We start from the raw sequence: 16,319 nt of genomic DNA, 5'->3' as shown, positions 1-16,319 counted from the left end.
GATTAAGAAATAGAATATGAAGATTCAAAAAACACAGCTTTCATTCTCCCAGGGGAAAGATTATCAGTTTAGACATACAGGGATATAAAATAAGGCCTAAATCATTCAATACATTTGTACATGAATGAAAAAAAAAGGGGCTGATAACCAAGGTGCCAAAATCTGTTGATGATTCTGTGTTATCCAGGAAAAAACAACTACAAAAAACTCAAGCAAAACCGGCAGAAAGATTTAATGACTAATTAAGTGATAAATGGCCAGATGAAATGCAGCAAACCACGAAGGCACTTTATCATTGCACGCACAATGATAAGCTCTGAACTATTATCACTCAGCGTAACACGAAAAAAACACCTCAGTGCTAATAAGGCACTATTATCAGAGCTTTATAACCTGGGGAAGAAACTGAGAATGAAATGGAGAAGGTTAACAGAGACACTATTCAATGTCTTTCCAAATACAAAAACCAAAGGGAATGAACAGATTAAAAATATCTGGCCAACGCCAAATATTTCTACGAGTTTTAAAAGGCTTTTTAAAAATTTCTATGCTGCAAGTAGCCTAAAGAACATTTTGAATAAAGGAAGGACAGCACTAGCACTGCATTTAGAAAAAGCCCCTGGCTCTAACAGGTGTGCTGTAAATAACTCTGTAAATGATTCTCATGAGAAAAGGAACAAGAATATTGAACCTGAAAAAGCCGATCACCAGCCTCTAGCATTAGCACTGAGTATTGACAGCAACTTCAGTGAGCCTTCATAAACTGGAACACACCCATGTTAGTTCAGGTATAAGAAAAAGCTGGATGGCATCCAGAGGAAGAAAAACTGCACTTCTTGTTTATATTAGCTTTATTCCAAAAGCTCACTACTTAAGTTAAGTGGGTTTTCTACTTATAAGAAGTCACAGGATGTCAGGCATCTCCCTCAGGGTCATGTTATTAACTGACAAGAGTAATTGAGACATTTGATAGAGTAGCATGGAACAAGATTTCATCCCCAGGCATTTCTGCCAGCTAAATTACTGGGGTGGGAGCAGGGAGCGAAGAATGTCTTCTTTGACATTAGATCTTCTCCCACTTATGAACAAAGTTTCTATATACCATGAAGACCACTGATGTCTGAACTGAACTTTGTCACATTGCACAGCACTGTACTTACTTGGAGCTTCAGGCATACATCATTTTACTGCTTTAGCAGGAAGGCTTTACTGTAATTGAATCTGAAAGGGAGTACTGTCTGAATTACAAGGAAAATTACTTGCTTCTACTGTGAGAGGATACTAGTATGTTCACTGCTAAACTCTACTCCTCCCACCATGCTCCACAAGGTAAGATGAACAAATGAATGTGTAGGTGGAGACTGACATGGCACAGAAAAGACAGATATAGAATTATTTCTATTTGAAAAAGCCTCTTTATGACTTCCATTATGACAAACTTGAAGCTGGATTTTTACTTATTTTTTATGTCTAGGAATTTCCATTAAAATATGCCTCTGAAGTGCAACATGCAAAGCTTATCCCATTCTTAGTATTAATAAAAGTGCCTAAGTAGTACATCCAGATAGGGTCTAACTGTTCTACAATTAAGTTCAGAATCACAAATGCACTCTTTTCCAAAAGTGTCATCAGAGAAAAAATTAAAATTCCGCTATGTAACCCAGCATTGGATTAGACTGAAAAAGAAATAGCCAGTAACAGGTCAAAAACATGCTATGAATCCTGTGCCAAAAGAATTTAGGGCAATACACCAAAGGACCACATCACCTTAACTATTACCATAAATACTTACAAAGATAATCATCTTGCTAGAAGCCAGTCAGTTTTTAATATTAATTTTTCATCCTCAGTTTGCATTTAAGAGTGCTGAAATGTGTTCTGTTCCCTGGATTTCAGTGCCTTCTCTAGAAATAACCCAAAATTAACTACAAGAAAAATCATAATTTGGTTTCTTAAAAACCAAGCATCCAGCTGCTAAAGATCACCCACCTGCAAAACCTCCGTATTTGCAGACTACTTTGAGGCCCTGGCATCTTTCAGCTCTGCATCACTGAATGGGATTCTCAGACAACTGCTGAAAGGGAATTCTCCTATAGCTCAGCTTTCATCAGTCTTGTTCTCTGTTCATCCAGTGTTTACCTTTGCTACAGTACAGTCAGAAAAAGTTCCAGCATCTCATGAAGTCAGTAGAGGTCTTACTGCACTGTTCAAAACTATGACAGGATTGTATTGTAATCATGTGGTTTTACTGTGCTACTTTAAAAAAACAGAAAGCAAAAAACAGCAACAACAAAACCAAACCCCAAAGCATGACTGAATCATCAGAAATTACACTCTGTCATAAACATGAACCAGTTAATTTATGTTAGAGGAGTCAATGAATTTGCATTAACAATTTTCACAAATTAAATATACTAGCAATAGAAAATCCTTTTACGGTGGATTTTCAGTAATAGCTCATTTGCTAGTATGAAGGAAATTTTAGAACATTGGGTAGGAAGCAGGCAAAAAGACTGCATGCACATAGAAAGTAAATAATGGAAGCATATTTGTCAAGCAATAAATAATCAAGAAAAAGTAGGAAAATGAAAGCTTACAGGGGTGGCTGCCCATGGGTATCAACTAAAACAGGGCGAGCAACACATTTTGTGAGAATCTGCCTAGAATGTACTCCTTTTGGAGTCACGTCCTACATAACACCTCCAGTGCCTCTTGGAAGTGTATAGTGGTAATTCTGATAGTGTTACACAGGATTTTATGCAGGAAAAGTTCTTTCTGTAAGCAGAAATCTGTTAATTAAAAAAACCAAACAAATTCAACAATTTCAGGGAACAGCATACAGCTTTTTATTACAGGTTTTGTTTTCAGTATGAAACAAGCTTTCTAGAATCTCAGACACACTAAGGAGTAAAGGCATACACAACTAATGACAAAATAAAAATAATTTCTTTTGTTAGAGGCTGCTGTGTAAGCTTATCTCCAAAGGGAAAGATGTTCAATCTCTTTCATTCAACCACAGATAGAATATGGTAGTACTCCATTATCAATGTACTTTTAGAAAAAAGTTGATCTGTACATTTTACAACAATAAATGCAGATTCTAAGAGCTTTTTTGTTTCACTGGATTGTACTGTTGAACTTTCAGTGTTCACCAGAGCCAGTCTGAGTCTCTAGAGAAATCCTCCTACTCACTTTCCACAAGTTCCAAAAGTTCAGTGGTATTGTGTGCAGTAACTATGTAGGAGTAAAGTTTCTGGAAAGACTGACATTCCACTTAAAAGCTGGCATCAAGTGTCACGTCATCAACATGATTTGTACATATCAAATATAATGACACAGAGGAACTGACTGGAGATGAAGAAGAAATACTTTGCACAACATACATCAATGATTTGAAAAAAGGTTTTATTAACTTTAGATGCTTAGCTGCTCATCCATGAGTGCTGAATCCTTTAATCCATTCAGAAGCCTGGATTCTTAACTGCATATTAAGAACTAGGTATAATTAAGAGTACATTGCATGTTTTTCTTTTACGCTTTTAACCTCCATGATCAGATCTTAAGATGGTCCTACTTGTCCCAAGAACAATTCGGAGTTCTTATATTAGCATACTTTGGCAGGCATTCTATTTTAAAAGGTAATAATAGGGATGGGAGAGAAGAGAATAACATTTGTTTACAGAGCTGTTCCAAGTCTAGGACTCAACGCTACTTTCTCTGGGACGAGCAATGCATTTGTAGATATGGTAATAGTCTTAGTCACACCACAACTGCCAGTCATCAAATAGCATTAAATTGAAATGGGAACAACTTCTGCACCCCCACAAAATGAACATAAATTGTCAGGAGAGCAATAAAAAAAAAGCATGTAGGTGGAAGACTAAGAGCGATATTATAGACTATAAATTTTAAAAGTGGAGGAAAAACTATTCTCCAAAGCCGTATTTTTCTAGCATAGCTATTACTGTACAATGATCTTTTAAAGTCATTAAAATAATTTTACACATAACTAATGAGCCAGTCCTGCTGCTTTTTCTATGCAGGCATCTCTGATGAATCCTTTATGAATGAGCTGGGATAAATCTGACATAAATCTGCAGTTCGAAAACTGTAGAGTTACAAGTAAATTAGCATTTTGTCATTTGTTAGTTGATAACCATCAATATTAACCCTTTCCACCAAAAAAAAAAAAAAAAAGAAAAAGCAATGAAAAGCAACGTGAGAAGTTGAGACCATAGAGCTCACCAAGTCCACATATTTTTGTAGGTGCAGACAGAAATTATCATAACAACCTGCAAAATGCTCATGGAATTTCAGCAATTCTGCAGTTTGAGCACTTCACCACATTGACACTCCACCAGTCCATTTGCTGTCAAAACAGAGGGGCCCTTAAAAAAGGACCATTCCAAATGTTTAGCAAATGCACAGTGACCTACTTAATAATAATTAACTTCTAATAATTAACTAACTTTTCAAAGGATTAGCTTTACTTCCCAGTTTAATGTTCCCAGTCTCACCTTCTGACTTTAACAATGAAGTGGGGCTGCGGCTGCTGCAAGGGCCCCTCCAGCAACACAACAGCTCCAAGTGTCTCCTTGATTACTGTACTGTAACAGGGATTTGTCTGCACAGTGGAACACACCTACTGGATCCCTTTCGAAGGAAACTGAATAGAAAGATTCCAACCATTAGATTAAACTTTTAAATTTGTACAAAAGGAATGTTGAGTCCTTCGCACCAAAGAATTTACAGGGCCACTCCCATTTCATTACATAATTTACTAAGATGAATATACTCCTCCACTTGTACCCTCATTTCTTCCAGCACCCTGGGACTATGCTGGAAATTTTGTTATCATAAACAGATTAAGAAATCGATCCACCTGGAAAATAATAGATGAAGACTGAGGTAGGGCACTTCTCATAATCTGGTTCATCATGTGAATGTAAAAAATTGTTAGCAGTAATAGCATCTTTGCTATCAGCCAAAAAAACTATTTATGTATTTCAAAATGGTGGAAGAGGGAAAGATGGAGAATGTTTCCTCAAATAAATGGGTGTTCAATTCTCATCCCATATAGGGTAAAAATATCAGCATGTTGCTGACAATAGCAGCAGACACCAAAAAGCCCATTTCCATTGTTCTGCACCAACAATGATGATGTCCCAAAATTTTATCAGCAAACAGAGTCATTAACTTTTGTTTGGATAGAATCCTTTCTCTCCCACAGCAAAACCTGGCAACTGAGTTTTCCAGGAGCCTGAGAATTTAAAGGTAAAGTCTGAAGTGGCATTAATAAACTGACAGATAAATTGTTAAGTAATTAATATTTCAGGCAAAATCCTCTCCTTCAAATAACCAAAGATTTTTCTGAGATTTCTTCAAGCTTTGCACAAACATTTCACTTTGCCTCGAGTTAGTCTGTAATACCTAACTGCCAAAAAGCAAAGACACAGAAGTGCTAAAATAGAGCTTTGAAGTAAAGGTTCTTGGTAACCTTAAGTGGAAGAGGCTAACACTTGGAAAATATTTGTAAATTAGAAAGGTTCCCTATTTGTTAGCTATCATTTAGCAGTGCCTTGGAGACAGACACACTGTTGTAAATTGTTGCAATGAATTGTAAACTGTTTAAAAGATTTTTTTACTATTTATAAATTCAAAGTCAGTCAATTAATAAAATAATTCTCTTCCTACAGATACAAAACCCCCTCATAACCTAAGTACACTCAGAACTCTGTATATCTACAAACAAAATACAAGAAATTGATTTCTGTCTGCAAAGTTCTCTGTACAAACACCTTCCCATATGTTCTCAATTCTAGAACAAGAGACTACAGCAAAATCACAGACAAAAAAACTCCAACTAGTTCCTTAACCAAAGAGACCTTTCTTCAAGCACTGCAATTTAGCTTTGCAATTTCACCTTTCCAAACTTATTGGCTAACAAATGTGCATGAATGATGTAATAAACCAGTAAAAATCTGTTTTATGCACATATGAAAAATTACCATCTTCACACTACCCCCGGTTTCTCTAGTATGAAAAATTATCATCTTCACACTACCCCCAGTTTCTCTAGTACCCTAGCATGACCTCTTTTACCTGCTCACTGGCAAACAGTCAAAGAAAGACACTACATGCTTGAATGTATTCAAGCATTACAAGAAATGCTAACTCTTCCAGATAACCTGCAGCACAATAAATGTTCACCTGGGGTGAGAGTCATCCAGTTCATGTCACCGTTGTGGCTGAAGCAGTTACTCAAATCCAGACATCACAGTCAAGTATTGATCACCATCTTATTGTGAAAAGTTTCTCTCAACTCTGCTTTCCTTTCATCTGAACCAAAAGTAAAACATCTTCTGGGACACATAAATCTACTTTCTAACTCAGCAATACAGGGCACTTACCCGTGAATTCAGGCATCTCTTTCAAAAAACATTAAGAGCAGCAGTAACAGATACTCACATGGTAACTAAGTCACCACACTGAAAGCGCTTTTTTCCCAGCTCTGCTTTGTGTATAAGTAGAGGAAATGGTTTCACTAGCAAGAATGATGTTTTTAAGCTTACTTGGAGGATTTGGTGTTGGGAGCTCCAGAGCTCTCATCCGTGCTCTCTCTTTTCACTCTGCTTTAGGGCTGTATCTGAAGGAAGGAGATTCTACAGAGTGGATGAAACACAGAAACCAGAAAGGGGTATATAGCACCTGGACAGAAAGTGAGGGGCCTGTGCACCTGAGAGGCGTAACAGTGTCTTACAGAGATTAGAGTCTTAGTCTGTTTCAACAGACTTCACTAGCACGCAGACACTGGTCCTCTCTGCTATACAAGAACTCTCCTGTAATTTGCTTACATGGATCCTGATGACTCAATGGCTTTAAGATTTCAGGAGCCCTAATTAGTAGTGTATAAGCTTTCCTCACTAATAAGCTACCTGCCCATGAATATCCTTCAAAGAGTAACCATTTTTTTTCACATTTATTTTTAAACATGAAAGCTGCCATATTGATATTCATTCCATTCCTACACACACAAACCCCAACAACATACGTAAGTAGAATGCAAGACTTTAGGGTAGAACTACAAATGCCCTCCTTTTCTTATTTAACACAACAAAAACAGTATCTATAAATTACCCTAATGACTGAACATTTTTTTCATTAAACCCAGATTCAATTTGCTCAATAAACTCTCAAAGTACTGTTACATCCTGTTGTGAAAGAAATTATACATGGAGTAATATAAACACTACCTAATGATCCATTAGCAGAATATAGAAAAAAATATATGAAAAACTGCTAAGAAAAAAATGGCAGTATAAGAGGTTGAGCTAAAGGAAATACCTGCACAGCTGAGGATAGGTGTGTGCTTAAGTGCTTTACTGAGTCAGAGCCAAGACATTCCTTAAATTGCTGGATTACACTACAAGGTATGGATAATGCCGCAGGAATAGACGATGTGATGTGTGCTTCCAGGAAACAAATTACTTAACATTCACTTCGATGCTATAGCCTTAAACACAGTGTATACTAAGAAAAACCAGAAGAAAAAGCACAGATAATAAATACAGATACACTATTAAGAGCATTACAAGAAAGAGCAAAATGATTGAGGTTGGAAGGGACCTCTGAAAGTCATCTGTTCCAACCCCTCTGCTCATGCAGGTCCACCTAAGTTGGCTGCCCAGGACCGTGTCCACACAGTTTTTGAGTATCTCAAAGGATGGAGACTCCATCGCCTCTCTGGACAACCTGTGCCAGGGCACAGTCACTCCCACAAGAAAAAACAAAAATTGTATTTACTGATGGTCCAAGGGAACCTCCTGTTTGTGCCAGCTGCCTCTGGTCTTTGTGTTGGGGACTACTGGAAAGACCCAGGCTCCATTCTTTTTGCATCCTACCTTCAGCTATTTATGCACATTGATAGATCCCCCTTGAGCTTTCTCACCCCCAGGCTGAAAAGCCCCAGCTCTCTCAGCTGTCTCCCACAGGAGAGCTGCTGCAGCCCATTCATCATCTCTGTGGCCCTTTGCTGAACTCTCTCCATGTCTCTCTTGTACTCAGAAGCCCAGAACTGGATGAAGCACTCCAGTGCTCACTGGATGGGAAGGATCTCCCCTCACCTGCTGGACAATGTTTCAACTACTGTAGCCCAGGATACCAGTGACCTTCTGTGGGAGAAGGACACATGGGTGTGTGGCAGATAGTCCTGAGGTGAAACTGCCTTTCCAGATAATTAAGATGTACAGTGTGCATCTCCTCAAACAGAAATCACAGTTGATTTATTGAAAATTATACAAACTTAAATTTGTAATAGAAGTAATTTAAATTTGAGCAAGATATCTAAATCACCATTAAAGAGAAGTGTTCTACATATTCAATAAGATTTGAGATAGCTTTCTGTACATCAGTACACTGGTCTTTTCTGTCCTCTTCTACATTGCTCTGAGTTAGTCACGATCGTAGTGACTATTGAACATTACCCAACTTCTAAATCTTCCAAGAAAGAAGTCAGAGCAGCCCTTCCCAGAACATTTGGTCTGGAGCACATTTCCTTTCATAAGGCTAAATCACAACACACCATGGCTGAGAGTCCAAATCCTTCACTTTTCCTAGACCTATCAGCAACTTGAATGTTATTTATTGGTAAGGACTCTAGTGACTCCAAGGAACACATTCTGTGTCAGTTCTTATATTTTGAGAACTGCTGAAGTGCCAATTTTCTGTTTGAGATAACACTTTCTTTTGTATTTGTTTTCACATGCACATCTTTGAATTTGTATTTTTACTTGTACTTCTTTCTGAAGTCCTACTAAAATGCCCATTTCTAAGTACTGATGCCCAGAACTTCCTTTATTTTAATACAGTTCTGGAAACTGTTAGCACTATGACAAATGGCATAACTCTAAAACAGCCATATAAGAAAATAGTGTATTATATGTTATTGAAGATATTTTCTATCTAAATCCACTAAAATCATGGTTTTTAGAGACTCCAGCAAGACACAACAGTAATGGTAACTCATTCTGCTGTGTTAAATATTTGCGTATAATAAGAAGGGCACAGGAAGGGCAATGACAGTGGCACCAGGCACCAATAATATTTTAATGGGAAGAGATTTAAAGTAATCAGGAATGAGTCACAACTGAAATGGAGAAATACATCAATACTCAAAAGCCCTCTTTTACTGAAGCACAAATAAGCAGCATCTCTAATACAATGCTGCATACGTAGGAATCATTAGCAAATGCATAGGAGTGTAAAGAGAACTAAGATAAAAATCAGTGGGATTTTAAAAGTCCTCCATTTGTGCAGAGTAAGAAAATATCCAAATTAGCTAGAGAAGAATACCTGACAGAACCTGTGTGCAAAATACCACTAAATAGCTTGTATTGATTTCCAGAATCTTGCATGAACCACCAACAGAAACCTATGTATTGCTCTTTCAAATCGTGTTATAACTAAGCCCAAGATAACTTCATACCATATTCCTATTATAGTTGCTATTCTTTCCCTGCTGAAGCATACTAAGAAACTGGAAAATGAAGAAAGAAAACATACCTATTAGCACTGACTCTAAATTATCATGTAATTAATGTTAGAAGTGTCAAATCTCCATAATCTCTCAATTCTTTTACAGATGGGTTAGATGACAAAATTGGTCCTGAAAAGTGAGGCACGTCAGAAATTCAGGTATCCCAAAAAAATTCTCCTCCGTGTGGAACAGGGAACCCAGAAGGTTCCAACAGTCAATTCTGAATTAGATGCACACAATAGATTTGCTGACACAGCCATAATACTGGCCTGAACTATGAGCAGAGCTCAGTTGCGCCTGGTATTTGCCACATGATATTCACACATTTATTAATTTTAAACTCTTAGATAGCCTTATTATCTTCAGTAGAGAGACTCATATTTGTGAATATAAGGGCATGTACATAAGCAGTTTCACAATCAAAAGTCCAATTCTAAAGAAAGCTAAAGAGCAGTAGATTTGCTAGACCTTGAGCACATGACCATCTTGCACAAGTGGTAGCTGACAAACTGAATTAAAAGTGGAACTCAGCAGGTGAATACAGGAGGACCTAGGCATTTTTTGTTCTACATTTCACACAAGACTTTTCTCTCATCCCATCAGTTTCCACAATCTTTGAAACTGAATGGTTTCACAGCAAGTGGGGGAAAAGAACCTCGTCATTCTGCCTTTCACGGTGTATCATGACTGTAAATCTAAATTCTTATCTTACTGCTAACATTAACTTCAATTTTGGCTTCGTGTACCAGCTTATTACTCCCTCAGTCTACATTACAGTAGTATCTTATGCAGCCACATTAGAATTCATATTAAAGCTACAGTTAGCATGTGTTCTAGCCAAATAAAGAAATGAAATTGAAACATTATTATGCTAAATTTAATTAAATCTCCCTGCCAATTTTTCAAACATCTTTCCTATTGCTTTGCACAAACCTGAAAAATTAAGATAGGAAAACTCGAAAATATGCCCAAAGAAAGCTGCAGTAGAAAAGACTCTTCCACAACAACAGGTTAAAACAAACTGGAGAAATTTATTTTCCTACTTTACAGTGTCTTTAAACAGAGTTTAGAATAAACATACACACAATAATCTCCCAATGTTCAATGTAAGCCAATTTTGCATAAGAATTGCTATCATACTTACCCTTTTTTTCTGCTTTCTCCCTGCTACGGGAGTTGCCAGGAACTGAAGAAGCTGCAGAATCTGCTGAAGATGTTCCAGATCTCTGACTGTTTTCGCTATGGTCCACAGGAGCAGCATTTAGCTGGGACCTTCCAAGATGCTGCTGGGGGTGAGAGGGACTTGCGGTGGGATCAGGATCTGAATTCATTTTAGCTGCCAAAGAAGAAAATAATGATTAGTTATAAAACAGCAGGATTACAATGTAAAACTGAATAAAAATTTGAAATCTGAATGTATTTATTTAATTAGGTGAACAAAAAGCTTAGAAAAGGGCAAGAAGGCTGATAGCAACTTCAAGATTTATTTATACATTCTTCAGTAATGCCAAGCACGAGCAGCTATAGTTGACTGAGTCTGACCATATATTCAGCATTATGCCAGAAAAACGACTGCGTTTTTTCGTAATAACTGGGTTTTAAGTGTAAATAAATGCTAAAACTAATTAATCAATCCTGTAAATACTGCATATAAATTACTTCTTTGAATTTAATGTTCTACTTATACATGCTACAAATAAAGACTAGGCCCTAACTTTTAATGGACAAGTCTAGAATAATAGAAAAATTAATTTCATATGAAAGGCCTCGTTAACAGTCATCACCTAATCAGGAGACAGAGAAAGACAATGGTAAGAAGGCAAAGGAGGAGGAGATGTAGAATTCTGCATGGGAAAGTGGAGGAGGAACCACCAAGGATGCTCTTTTTGGACATTACCAATTTAAATGCCCATGATTCAAAATAAACTTACTTTAAATACCTTTATATCTCAATTTTAGAAAATTTTATTCATATGTGGCAGGGAGGGAAAGGCCTTACACAAGAACACCTTTTAACTGTAAGCCCTCTGAAAAAGAGGAGGGGATCTCTGCTGTGTAGTAAAAAGTTCCCTAAATAAGTTAACTTGTATAAAAATCCCTACTGAAAGTTTAGCTTTCACAAGACAGAAGTAGAAAGGTATGCATATACTACCACAGCACAACACATAGTAACTCTTGCTGCTTAAGAGCAACTTCCCTGAAGTTAAGCACTTTGCAAGGAGCATTGTAGACAGTATCTAGCAAAACCCAGTATTTTTAAATTCTGTATAAATACAGAATTAATTCAGAATACCGACCTGAAGATGTCCCTATAAAGATGAAAGTAGTATAGCCAAAACCAAAGACACCACTTCACTAACAACTTTTTCAACTCAAAGAACACTAAAATCACGACAGGGTGCTAAGAGTACTAGCCATGATGCCACCGCCAAACGTATTACTTGTAATTTGACAACCTGGCTGCCAAAATTAAGTTTCCCTAAAGCAGAAAATATTTTACTGATACAAGTAGATGCATTTCTATATTATGTTTCTACATCAAGTTATAAATAAACCAACACAGTTCAGTTGAACCTTCAAACAGTCCTCGGAAAATACAGAGATTAAAATACCTTCCCGGTAAACCAGCATGAGTATTTTTAACCATTATACAATCACAAAAGTTACTGTGCCTCCAGTTTTAAACTTGACCTTAGCGCTTTATAAGAGGGACGGCGAGCGCAGCCAGGCCGCACCCGCGGCGCCCCGCGGGGGATGCGCGCACGGACTGGTCCGGCTCCTTCCAGAACGGGCAGCACCGGCGCCTCTCCAGCACAGCCGCGAGCAGAGGCTCACCTCGCAGTCAGCCAGCTCGCAAAAACACTCCCGTCCCAAAAGTCACTCTCAGCTTGTCCTACAAAGGGCACCACCAACTTTTCCACCGGGTTGCTCACAAGCCAGCGGGCGGTGACTCCGCACCCACCGCGGTGACTCCGCACCCACCGCCGCCAGCCGCTCCCAGGCGGGTGCGCCGGAGTTCGCTCGGCCTCGCTCCTCGCGAAGTCCGGGAGTGCCCGGGCGGCCCTGCCACTCCGGAAGGCCAGGAAGCCCCGGCGAGGGGCGTGAGGAGGCTGGCGGCTCGGGCCGTCCTGCACGGGGTCCCGCCCCACACGCTCACCGAGCCCGGCCGGGCGAAGTCAGCAGCACACACGCCCGATGATAAATCTCCCCGCAGCTCCGGAGGCAAGTGGGGCTCCGCCGGCAGCCCGCAGCCCTTAGGGGCGGCCGCGGCCCGCCCATCGGCCGCTGCCACCTCCCCACCCCACTGCCACTCACCGCCCTCCGCTCTCAGGGAGGGCTCCAGTGAGGCTCCGCCGGGCCCGGGCGGGGTTGGCGGCAGGAGGCGGAGGCGGCCACGCAGGGCCGGCCGGCCGGCGGAGGGGCGGCTGGCGGCGGTACCGGGGGCTGCTCTCGTGTGCGGCCGCGCCTCGCGCAGTGGCAGCGGGCGGGGGATGGCCGCCCATCCGTGGGGGACGAGGGGGTGTCAGGAAGGAGGCGGCCGAGGCGGGCTTGGGCAGCTCCAAAATGGCGGTGCCGGGTGAGGCGGCTGGGGGCCGGCGGGCCCGGGGTGCGGGTGCAGCCCCGCTCCAGCGGTGTGGCGGCCGCAGGGTCGGTGTGAGCGAACCCGGGTGCTGCACCCGACCCTCCCCCCTAGCGCGATGTGTCTCGGTACAGAGCAATAGGAGCGAAGGGAATGGGAAAAAGGGCGGTAACTGAGTAACTGATTTTTTCTAAATGTCCTTTAAGTTACTGCTACTACATCTCTGTTACCTATGTGGAAGTTTTCTGGGCAGGAAGCGAGCTGTAAAGTTATGTGTAAGTTGCTGTTGTTTTGATGGTGAACTTACTACTTTTTAGAAATAATTTTTATTTTCGAGCTACCTTAAATAAATCAATGTCCCTGTGTGGTACTTTGAGTAGCTTTTAATTAAAATCCCAATCAAACAAACCTACAAATTCAAAGTAGGAGATTGAATATAAACTGCAGTCATTCAAATAAGTTACTTTGTTGATTTTCACAAGTTCCAAGTTTGCAGGAGATCATGGGGAGCTTTCATGTTTTTTAAACGTCAGTTAGATCTTCTTGGTCACTACCTGTTGAGTTTTTTAATCCCCACACAAAAATGTGGCCCCCAGTGTCATTTCCTTGCCTTGGAAGGCATAACAAATTTTTTTTTTAACAAAACAAGTTTAAGCAAACATGTTAAGGTTCTGTTTTCTTCAAAATAAACTTAAATTTGAAAAAGAACCCCACATTTACTTTTAAGAAGATCACTTGCAGTCTGAGTGTAATGTGGTTTCATCAGAAACATGCAATACCAGCCATGTGTTACCTGTTGTTTCTTAAGACTGACAGTATGACTTCACTCTGATATGACAAAGTTCTCTTGCAATCTGCTCCCCCTGCTATTCACATTTCCTTCAAGATATTACTTTATACAATTGATTTGATATTTAGTGGGGGTGCTTAACAGATGTAACGTGCTTACGGAACAGGTGGAAATGAGGGTGGTAGCTGGAAAAGTAACTAAAAAGGAAGTGTAAAATAAAGCCTCCCCTGCTGCTTTCCACCACAGGCACAGTCACAGTCACACATGGCAGAAGCCATTCCAGAGGAGCTCAGTTCAAGGGTAAAATTGCCATACTGGCTACTAACCCACACAACAGCAAGGCTTGATGTAAAATATTCTGTGGTTGCTTAAGTCTGATCCTACACTGAAGATGCACGTTAGTGCCATTGCTGAATTTGATCAGGTCCTTTGTTAAGGCGAACTAAACCTTTGTAGTAAATGAATTGTCACGCACACCTTATGTACTCACATGTGTTACATAAATACAGATAATATTACTGTGAGTAAACCAAACTCAGACATGATGACAACTTCCATTATCAATTCCACTGATTTCACTTTGGCTTTATCACAAATGATGAGTTCCCATCTGGCATTATCACAGTTGCAAATTGTTACAGCTACAGAGAAGAAACATGGAAGTACTGTAATAACATGGCACAGCACCTATTTAAATTTCAGTTATGACTCATGGCATCAGTGGAATGGTTGAGGTTGGAAGGGACATCCTGAGGTCAGCTGCTCTTCCCTCCTGCTCATGCAGGGCCACCTAGGGCTGGTTGCCCAGGACCATGTTGAGATGGCTTTAAGAGTTATCTCTGAGGATGGAGACTCCATCACCACCTTGGGCAACCTGTGCCAATGCTTGGTCACCCTCCCAGTAAAAAAAGAGCTTCCTCATGTTCAGAGGGAACCTCCTGAGTTCCAGTTTGTGCCCACTGCCTCTGGTCTTGTAAATGGGCACCACTGGAAAGATCCTGTCTACGTCCTCTTCACACTCTCCCTTCAGGTCTTTATATACATTGATCAATGCTCCTGAGTATTCTCTTTGGGCTAAACAGGTGTTATGATCAGGTTCTTAAAATTTTTAGAATGAGATGCCTCTGCCTGAATCAAGGTGCAAATGTGACCATATGCCAAAGTCAATAGTATGGATTTTATTTAACAGTAAATGAGAGAGAGAAAAGAGAAAGAAAGAAATAGAAAAAGAGGTGAGGGGAGAGAAAGATAATGACAGAGACCGATTAAGTAGAAAATATCACCACTCTGTGGATCCCAGTGGTGTCCCGTTGATCCTCTCCATCTGGTCTTCTTGGTGGTGAGGGCCCCCTGAAAACATAGGGTTCAATAGACTAATGCACATTTGTGCTAGGTGGGAACAGCCAGATACCTGCTCTGAGGGGCACAAGTTTGACACACTTTAACAACAGACTCTGGATCTGTTGCATCCCTTTGCATCCCATGCAGTGCTCTGGTGCAAGGCCTCTGGACTCAGTCTGGGCAGCACTTGGGGGGTCTTTGATGGATTATGACACCCCCTCAGCTGCCCCCCACTGAATGTCCTGTGGATGTGGCCTTCCTGGGGTGGGGGGCTTTACAGCTGGCCCAGTTTGTGGGAGGGAGGATGGGTGTTCACTGCCTCTGACCAGATGTTATGCCACACACCCAAAACTCTCCTCCTCCCCCTTTGGTTGGGGAGCAGTCTGTGCAAACCTGGCCATAGCAGATAAGCCTGTGGGCTATGGCCTCCCCAACCCGAGCCCAGCCAGGGATGATTTTCAGAACAGCTGCTGGGTTTGGCTATCTTGTGGGTGCATTCTTCTCCCTCAGCCTTGTTTGCTTTTCTCTAGACCTGAGATGATTGAGCAATAGTGTCACCTTATCTCAAGTTCCCTTAGCCGGCTTAACCCACAGTCCAAGGCTGCACTCAGGAGTCATATTCACGGTGGGGTGGGCTTTGGTGATTGCATCTTCTTTATACAGTTTTCCCATAATGGGCAAAACTCCTTCATAACAATGTTTAAGCCATTAACCATAACATTTCAGTCTCTGACAACAGGCCCAGCTCTTTTGGCTTTTTTTCATAGGAGAGATGCTCCAGCTCATTCATCATCTTAATGCCTTTGTTGGACTGACTTCAGTGCCTCCATGTTCCTTGTATTAGGGAGTCCAGAACTAGACACTTGTTTAACTGCATGAGGTTGCTGTCAGCACAGATTAAACAAAAACTTTGTTGCAACAAGAACAAAGTAAAAACCCCATTCTTTCTGTATTAGAGAATCAATAGTCCTTTTACAAGTATTTTGAAGGTTTACAGAGTGATGTTTGACTTCAGCTGATTTCTGTAAACATTTTTTACTCAAGATGATGAAATGCAGTAGAAATGACTGTCT

At 40.4% G+C, this 16,319-nt stretch overlaps 1 protein-coding gene across 2 annotated transcripts in view; it reads right to left on the bottom strand.

Annotated features, from left to right (window-relative positions):
* Window positions 1–12,906, bottom strand: part of WFS1 (wolframin ER transmembrane glycoprotein) — a 33,216-nt gene extending 20,310 nt beyond the window's left edge. Inside the window, exons 1-2 of one of the 2 annotated variants that reach the window (XM_039551120.1) lie at window positions 12,693–12,906; window positions 10,680–10,871 (exon numbers count right to left, since the gene is read on the bottom strand). In XM_039551120.1, coding sequence (XP_039407054.1) covers window positions 10,680–10,866 — 187 coding nt within the window. In that variant the 5' untranslated portion in view covers window positions 10,867–10,871; window positions 12,693–12,906. Of the gene's footprint in view, window positions 1–10,679; window positions 10,872–12,370; window positions 12,631–12,692 lie in introns of those variants that run through there. The other variant, XM_010401911.4, reaches the window with a different exon arrangement.
* Window positions 12,907–16,319: the final 3,413 nt, after the last annotated feature.

This window comes from Corvus cornix, chromosome 4 (genome assembly GCF_000738735.6).
Source record: "Corvus cornix cornix isolate S_Up_H32 chromosome 4, ASM73873v5, whole genome shotgun sequence".
Lineage (NCBI taxonomy): Eukaryota > Metazoa > Chordata > Aves > Passeriformes > Corvidae > Corvus > Corvus cornix.
The sequence above is the reverse complement of the archived record's forward strand: the minus strand, read 5'-3'. Positions and strand labels throughout refer to the sequence as shown.